The sequence below is a fragment of the Hibiscus syriacus genome, unplaced genomic scaffold, assembly GCF_006381635.1.
Source record: "Hibiscus syriacus cultivar Baekdansim isolate YM2019G1 unplaced genomic scaffold, ASM638163v2 tig00110443_pilon, whole genome shotgun sequence".
Classification (NCBI taxonomy): Eukaryota; Viridiplantae; Streptophyta; class Magnoliopsida; order Malvales; family Malvaceae; genus Hibiscus; species Hibiscus syriacus.
In genome coordinates, this window is record NW_024062739.1 from 2,228,783 (window position 1) to 2,237,941 (window position 9,159).

A 9,159-nucleotide genomic window follows, 5' to 3' on the forward strand; every position below is an offset into this window, starting at 1 on the left:
CTAATCTAAGAGAATATTGGTTCATAACTCTAACACTAACAAATAATAATGATAATAATAAAAGGACAATACCCTCTAAGACGAAGTATAACTTCATCTCTAGCGATACTTACAAAGACTAAAATAATAACTAAAAATCCCTTTAAATGGCATTTGTAAGTAAATAATAGGTAAAGTAGTATACAAATTCGTTCATAATAAATAAGGATGAACAGAAGGGGACTGATAGAAGTATTCGCTCGTTGAAAATTTTAAATTCTTATATATTTTAGATATATTTTTTGTATTTTCTATTGACACATTTTCACTATTTTAAAATTTTATAAATTCGTCTATTCACATAAAATCATGCATCCGTCTTTGATAATAAATACTCGATGACTTTAATATTCTTAAACATTATTAAATTTAAAATTCATTTTTACCAAACTTGATCATAACATAATTTTAATGCATCATATAGGTTTAAAATTAATTTTAAGAAATTGAACGAGAATCAATAATTACTCCAAATAGATTACATTAATATGCTTTAATATTTTGTTGCATATATGAAACATCCTTTATGCAGTGACAATTTCTGCTCAAACTTTCACAGTGATTGTGGTTGCCGGTGCCGGTGCCGGTGATGGTTATGAAGAAAAGAGGTGCTCAATACTATTCTCCATACCACTGATCTTCTTCTTGGTCCAATCGGTCCATGACGGAGATTTCTCCTTTGCATTATCCTTAGCTGGCTCGGGAGCAGCCGACACCGATTCAACAGTTTCTTTAACTTCCGTTATCGGTGCAGGTGGATCTTCAATGTCTCCGATGATGGATTGGATTGAAAGAAACATAATCATTGAGATCAAAACAATAATTAAAGCAATCTTTGCCATTTTCTCTGTTTCTTTGTAATAAAGAAAAGAAAAGAAAAAAAGAAAGTATATGAATTTATTTAATAAGATGTGATGAATGATTTGAGGTTGACATCATGGAAATTTATAGCATTTTGGAGGAGACATTTGCGGCGAATCCATGGGAAGGTTACTATTATTATTTTTTTAAATGGCGAAAATTAAAGGATTGCAACGACTTATTAATATTTTTTAAATAGCGATAATTAGAATAGTATCACATATGTAGTGGGAGTTGAGAGGATAAACGTTTTCATATATTTTTTGATAAAAAGTAGATTTTATATTTATTTAACTTGTACATATAATATATTACATAAAGTGAGTAGACGAATATAGCATGGATTAGGTAGGCCTCGGAACCCATGTAGATGGTAGGGTGTATCTCGAAATTTAAAATCAAGAGTCTAAACTTTTTAATACTTTCTTTTTAAAAAAAATTAGTATGTAAATTTCCTATTTTTTTCCTTCCCTTAATACATTTTTCTTTTCCTAATTGGGAGCCAAATTTTTTCTTAAAAAAAATATGTTTTTGTAGGGTGTGAATGATTATAGATAAGAATGATTTTGAATTTTGTACCCCACAACGAGTTGTGGATAGAGATAAAGTTTTTGACGAAGATAAATGAAAAACAAAAATAATTCTGTGTACGCCCCATTTAATTAACATCCCTAATCACGACTAACAAGATCTATTGATGGGAGAACCTAATGAGTAATTGTCGGAATGATCCTTAAGCTTGGAATGTATATCGGCTATTTTCAAAAATTTAGTTTTATAAAATAAAATGTTTTGGAGTCGTCATCAATTTTTTAAGTTAGGTAGGTCGAGTATATGAAAATCACCTTTTAAAAGATAAGACCAGTCTACATGTAACCAGAAATTTATTCATTTTATTAAAATGTGCTTCAGGAGTCGGTTGTGCGTGGAGAATGATAAGCACTCCCACAACGTCCAAAATTAATACATATCGATTATAAATTATCTCTAATAGTTGAAGTATAATAATTCAAATGTAAATTTAAGTTACGATCATCTTTTTCCAGATTCAATCACACAATTTTATTCATCCTATCTATATTCCATTTGTTAGAGCGTTCGACATGACCAGAGGCGGAACATATGCTAGACTAGAGGGGCCATGGCCCCCTCAAAATAAAAAAAAATAATTTTGACCCTTAAAATTTTAAAAAATTTCTATTTGGAAACCAATTTTTTTAAAAATTCAAATTAAATTTTATTTTTAATGTTTTTAATTAAACCCTCCCATAATTTTTAAAAAAAATTAATTAAATTTCTCAAAAATTTAAAAATTGTAGTTAGATCTTAATTTTTTTGAAAAAAAAAATATAAACTAAACCCTTCAAAATTATTAAAAATCTTAATTTAAACCTTTAATTTTCTAAATTTTAAGTTGCACCGCCACTCTGTTATCAAGTTTCACTACTGGACATGACATTAGACAATTATAGAGTCATTTTAATACCACTTGTCATAAAGCTTTTAACTTCTTTTTAAGACCATGTTTGGCCGAATGTGCAATGTAGTTTTTAAACTTCGATTTTGAGTTTGAACGATGGTTTGACTCCCTTAGTATTATTATTTGTTTACAAAAATATTTCATAATTTTTAGTGGAAGTTCAAAATTTGAACTATAGATCTTTTATAATATTTAAAACGGTTTACGATTCTTTCAATCTTTTTAATTTTAAAATATTTTATGTTTAATTATATATATAATTAAAAAGAAACAATGTATATCAATAATTAGTTGGTCTAATGAGATGAGGTACTAGATTCTTTAAACAATATCAAGAGTTTGAACCTTGACATTTATGAATAGAACAAACTGGATTAAGAAGGTTGCACTCGTCTCTATAATACACAATCTAAATTAGTCGTTCAATAGACCAAATACTAATGATTAATTAAGAAAAAAAACAATGTATGTTATAATGCGATGATTGTCAACAGATCTTAATTAAAAAATAAAAGAAAATAATAATTCTTCAATCAAATCTCCATCATTATTGGACGAGAACAAACTGAATTTATTCAATGAAATATTATGAAGATTTCAGGTTGAAATCATCACGATTTGTAGTATTTTTGAGGAGACATATGCGGCGAGTCTATGGGAAGGTGACTACAATACTGTTCAATCAGAATCAAATGTAAAATTTTATATTAAAAAATAAAATATAAAAATATAAAAATTTTATAAAATTTTAAAGAAGAAAATAAATTATAAATAAATATATATTTTTATATTTTTTATAATCTAATTTCATATCAAGTGAAATATTTTTGTACACCCAAAGATATTATTAGGGCAGAACACAAGCTGGATTAAAGAGGACTGTGACCCCCCAAAATTTTAAAAATTTTAATTTGACACTTAAAATTCTTAAAAATTTAATTTTGCCCCTCCAAAATTTTTAGGAATTCAAACTAAATTTTAATTTTTTTTAATGTTCTTAATTAAATCCCTCCCATAATTTTTAAAAAATTTCACTGAACCTCTCAATTTTTTAGAAATTACAGTTAGAACCTAATTTAAAAAAATATAAATTAATCTCTTTAAAATTTTTAAATATCTGAATTAAGCGACTAAATTTTTAAAATTTTTAATTGTCCCTAAACTCTATCGTTAGTTTCGCCATTGAATATTACTCGACCCAGGCTTGCATAAAATGCACGTATCAAAGACACTGCCACACGTAGTTCAACATGTTAATTTCCTTTATTTTTCTGTTTCACAAATCTATTTAAACTTGAAAAGGATTTTCTTGCAAACCAAACATGTCCACTCCGACCAGTATCTTCAAACTGTCACTTCCTTTGAATTCATTCAAATTAAACATAACTAAACTACCCATCTCCCTAAAAACCACAAATTCCAACAGCACAAAATTATCGCCACCGTCATGGCGGCGGATACTAGCTGAAAGATCCTTCGGTGCCCCAAGCGAGGTTCCTTCAAGGCCAAACTATACGTTACCGTCGCCGGATGTTCTGGAGATTGTAGGGACTTCTGAAATGGACCCTTCCGATAGCGACCCTCCACCACTCAGTCGTCCTACGCCTGACAGTCGTCCTACGCCTGACACTGGTCCTGATTTTTCGAAGCCACCATTGGGACCTCCTCCAACTGGTCCTAAAGTAGTTCCTATCCCACCATCACCTCCTCCCAGTCGGGAGCCGCCACCTGAAGTGAATCCTCCTTCAACTCCTCCGGATTATGTGTCGCCACCCTCTGTACCACCAAAAATTCCAAAACTGGGAATCCCTCCTGAAGTTCTAGTTGGGAAATAAATCGAGTACGAGTAATTTCCCTATAACCAGATTAGTGAGAATGCGAAATAAAAGCAGAAAAATAATACCCGAAATTGATAACGGAGTTCAACCAATTATTCTTACGTCTCCGGACTGCTGCAGATCTTTTACTAAGAGAGAAAATTTACAGGTGTTTACAAAACACTCACAACTCACAAGAAAGCTCTCTAGGATTGGGAGAAAGAAGTGATTTTGGGATGATTTTGAAGCTAAATGAGTTAGGGTATTTATAGTTGAAGTTTAAGGACTAATCTTTATAAATACCCTAAAGTCCAGGGACTAAAAATAATTTTCCCATGAATAAAATTCAACAAAATTCAGCCCTTTTTTTTTTCAAGCAGCTGGCTGCTAAATTCTTTAGCAGTCCATGTGCTGTTGAATTTTCAACAATCTCCCACTTGAAGACTGATTTTAATATGTCTTCACACCTCGATCAATGCAGCAGCATTTCTGGTCTTATTACTCTAGCATGCCAACTGAAGCTGAACACAACTTCAATTTGTCCATAATCACCGTCTTTGTTAACATGTCTGCCAGATTTTGAGCTCCACTAATCTTTTCAAGTTTCAAAATCCCATCTTCTAGAAGAGACCAGATAAAATGATATCTCAATTATATATCGTCCTGGAATGAAAAGACAGATTCTTTGCTAGATGGATAGCACTTTGATTGTCGTAATAAAAGACATTGTTTTCTTGTTTCTTACCTAACTCTTCCAAGAAATTTTGGAGCCAAACCATCTCCTTGTTGGCTTCCGTAACAGCGACATATTCTGCTTCGGTTGTGGAGAGAGCAACTATCTTCTGTAGTTGAGAAACCCAACTCACTGCAGTACCTCCTAGAGTATAGACATACCCTGTAGTGCTCCTTCTGATGTCAACATCTCCGGCTAAGTCAGCATCTACATAGCCTGTCAGTATTGTATCTCCACCTTTAAAACAAAGTTCTTTGTTTATAGTAACCCGCAGATATCTGAGGATCCATTTGACTGCTTCTCAGTGTACCTTTCCCGGATTATTCATGTATCTGCTAACAGCTCCCACTACATGAGCAATATCTGGTCTAGTACAAACCATGGCATACATCAGACTTCCAATTGCTGAGGCATACGTCACCTTCACCATGTGTGCACGTTCTTCCTCCGTCTTTAGTGACTGTTCTTTGGAGAGTCTAAAATGAACACCTAAAATTGTACTTACTAGTTTAGCATCTTGCATGTTGAACCTGGAGAGTACTTTGTTGATGTACTCAGCTTGTGATAACATCAAAGTCCCTGACTTTGTGTCTCTCTTGATCCTCATCCCAAGAATCTGCTTTGCAGTACCCAGATACTTCATAGCAAACTATTTCGACAATTTTTGCTTCAAGTTTATAATCCCTTGCATGTCTGAGCCTACAACGAGCATGTTATCAACGTACAATAATAAAATAATGAAGCTATTGTTGAACCGCTTGATGTAGCAACAATGATCTGCTTGGCATCTGGTAAAACCACTGCTACTCATGAAACTATCGAACTTCTTGTACCACTATCTAGGAGCTTGTTTTAAACCATACAAGCTCTTATTCAACTTGCATACCAGGTTTTTCTTGCCTGCCTCTATGAAGCCTTATGGCTGCCTCATATAGATTTCTTCCTCAAAATCACCATGACGGAAAGCTGTCTTTACATCTAACTGTTCAAGATGTAGATTTTCTGCAGTTACAATTTTCAACACCAGTCTGCTTGTAGACAGTTTCACGACTGAAGAGAAAATTTCATTGTAGTCAATACCTTCTTTTTGCTGAAAACATTTGACAACCAATCTCGCTTTGTAGCGTTTGCTCTCATCGTGCTCTTCTTTGATCCTGTAAATCTACTTGTTGTGGAGCGTTTTCTTGCTTGGTGGTAATTCAGCTAATTCACATGTCTGATTTGACATAAGCGAGTCCATCTCATCTTTCATTGAAGACTCTCACTTAACTAAATCCTCCACCTGTATTGCTTCATCATAGCACTCTGGTTCACCATTGTCAGTCAGCAACAAGTAGTGCAAAGAAGGCGAATAACGTTGGATTGGTTTAGGAATTCTGGAGGAGCGTCTCAGTTCTGGTGTGCATGGTTCTTCTTGAACTGCTTCAGGATTGATCTGAACATCATTTCCAGAAATCTCCTCAAAATCAGCAAATTCCTCATCTATAGTATTGGAGCTACTTGATTCTATGGTTGCCCTGTCTTTGTACGTCACATTCTCATTGAAAATGACATCTCTGCTTCTGATGATCTTCTGATTTTTGTAGTCCCAAAACTGATAACCAACTTCATCACCGCCATAACCAACAAAGGCACATTTGTTGGACTTAGCATAAAGTTTACTTCTTTCAGCAGAGTCTATGTGTACATAAGAAATACAACCAAACACTCTTAAGTGTGAAAGGTTTATTTCTTTCCTGCTCCAAACTTCCTCTGGTATTCTGCCATCCAAAGGAACTAAGGGCTTACGGTTGATTAGGTAAGTTGTAGTGTTGATAGCTTCAGCCCATAGAAATTTGTACAATCCGGCATGTATCCTCATGCTTCTGAAACGTTCATTCAGAGTTCTGTTCATGCACTCTACTACGCCATTCTGCTGCGGTGTCATGGGAACTGTTGTCTCTATCTTGATCCCATTGTTTGCGCAGAAATATATGAATCTTCTACTTTTGTACTCTCCTCCATTGTCAGACCTCAACAGCTTGACTTTCAAATCAGTCTCATTTTCCACCATGGCCTTCCATTTTCTGAAAGGTATCAAAGACTTTTGATTTTTTCTTCAGAAAATAAATCTACACCTTTCTTGTTGAATCATTGATCAAGGTGACATAATATAATGAGTCTGCAAGAGATGGAACTGGAGATGGTCCCCATACATCAGTATGAACCAACTCTAACTTTTCTGCCTTGGGTGTCTTGCAAATCTTTACAAAACTAACTTTCTTTTGTTTGCCAAAGATGCAATCTTCACATAGTCTAACATCTACATTCTTTAGATCTGGCAGCTTCCCTTTTGAAAAAAGTGTCTTCATCCTTTTCTCGCTCACATGGCCATAGGTTTGATTCTCCATCAGCGTCTGCTACAGCAATGATATTCTCTAAATTTAATGTTACATAGAGAGTACCGGTCTTCTTACCACGAGAAATGATGAGTGATCCTTTGGTAATCTTTCATTCACAACCTGAAAAGGTTGTGATATATCCTTCTCCATCAAGATGTCCTATAGAAATCAAATTTCTTTTGAGACCAGGAATATGTCTCACACCTTTCAGTGTCCAGATGGTATGGTTTGGCAACTTTAGTCAGATATCTCCTCTTCCGATGATCTTCAAGGTTTCATCATCAACTAGATGAACCTTCCCGAAATCACCACTGACATAGTTCTCCATGATTTCTTGGCATGGGGTAGAGTGGAAAGATGCCCCTGAATCCAAGATCCATGATTCAATCGGACTGTTGACGTTTAGAATTATGGCATCACATGTCTCCTCTGTCATGTTGGTAGATTCCTGAGCGCTGATATCGTTCTTCAATGCTCGACAATCTCTTTTAAAGTGACCCTTCTTGCCACAATTATAACTGGTAAAATCTTTCTTTCCTGTTTTTGATTTGCCCCTTCTGGATTTCTATCTGCCACAATTTGAATTTTTTTTCTGAAGTTCTCCCTCTGGACTCCGTGTGCAAAGCTGAGGAGATTGATGTTTCACCCGATTCTCTCCGTCGAATTTCTTCACTCAATACCAGATCCCGAACATCGTTGAATTTTAATTTGTTGTTTCCCGACGAGCGGTTCACTACTTTAACAGTAGCATTCCAACTGTCTCGTAGAGATGATAAGAGAATTAAAGCTCGAACTTCATCATCGAATTTAATTTCCACTGAACTCAATTGGGTTGTGATTGCGTTGAGTTCATTTAGGTGTTGAGCCACTGATTCCCCTTTTGTCATCCGCAAATTGAATAATCACCTCATCAAATGAACTTTATTTGAGGTCGATTTCTTCTCATACATACTGAAGAGAGTCGCCATAAGACCCGCCGTGATCTTTTCCTTTGCTATGTTGAAAGAAACATTGCGGGATAACGTCAGTCGGATAACTCCAAGGGCTTGTCTGTCGAGAAGAGCCCAGTCTTCATTCTTCATTCTTCATGCCCTCTGGTTGCTTTCTTGAGAGAGGTTGATATAGATTTTTCTGGTATAAAAAATCTTCAATATGTATCTTCAAAAAGCCAAAGTCCGCACCATCGAACTTTTCAATTTTCATCTTCCCTTCGTCTACAACCATCGCCCCCACTCGAATCTGGCTTTGTTTGGATTGTTTCTAACAATTCTTGTGAACAACCGTGTATTAGAACGCCTCCGTCGATAAATTCGTATCGTCGATATTTTTTTTTACTAATTACGAAATTCACTATTCACGTGAATAGTAATGAATAATAACCTCGCAAAAAAATTGACAAAATTCACAACCAAAAGCTCTGATACCAGTTGTTGGGAAATAAACCGAGTACGAGTAATTTCCATATAACCAGATTAGTGAGAATGTGAAATAAAGCGGAAAAATAACACCCAAAATTGATAACGGAGTTCAGCCAATTATGCCTATATCTCCGAACTCCTGCAGATCTTTTACTAAGAGAGAAAATTTACAAGTGTTTACAAAACACTCCTAGTCATAAGAAAACTCTCTAGTATTGAGAGAAAGAAATGATTTTTTGATGATTTTGAAGCTAAATGAGTTGAGGTATTTATAGTTGAAGCTTAAGGATTAATCTTTATAAATATACTAAAGTTAAGGGACTAAAAATAATTTTCCCATGCCTAAATTCAACAAAATTCAGCCCCCTTTTTTTCAAGCAGTCGGTTGCTAAATTCTTTAGCAGTCCATGTGTTGTTGAATTTTCAACAA

The 9,159-nt window shown here is 34.5% G+C and overlaps 1 protein-coding gene across 1 annotated transcript; it reads left to right on the plus strand.

The window, feature by feature from the left end:
- Positions 1 to 3,702: 3,702 nt before the first annotated feature.
- Positions 3,703 to 4,215, plus strand: LOC120125791 (proline-rich receptor-like protein kinase PERK10). Its single transcript, XM_039144131.1, has one exon. It carries the CDS (start codon positions 3,703 to 3,705, stop codon positions 4,213 to 4,215), a length of 513 nt encoding a protein of 170 aa, XP_039000062.1.
- Positions 4,216 to 9,159: the final 4,944 nt, after the last annotated feature.

What these genes read in the sequence shown, in the direction of transcription:
- LOC120125791 (XM_039144131.1), top strand. Translation starts at nt 3,703, where the DNA reads ATGTCCACTCCGACCAGTATCTTCAAACTGTCACTTCCTTTGAATTCA.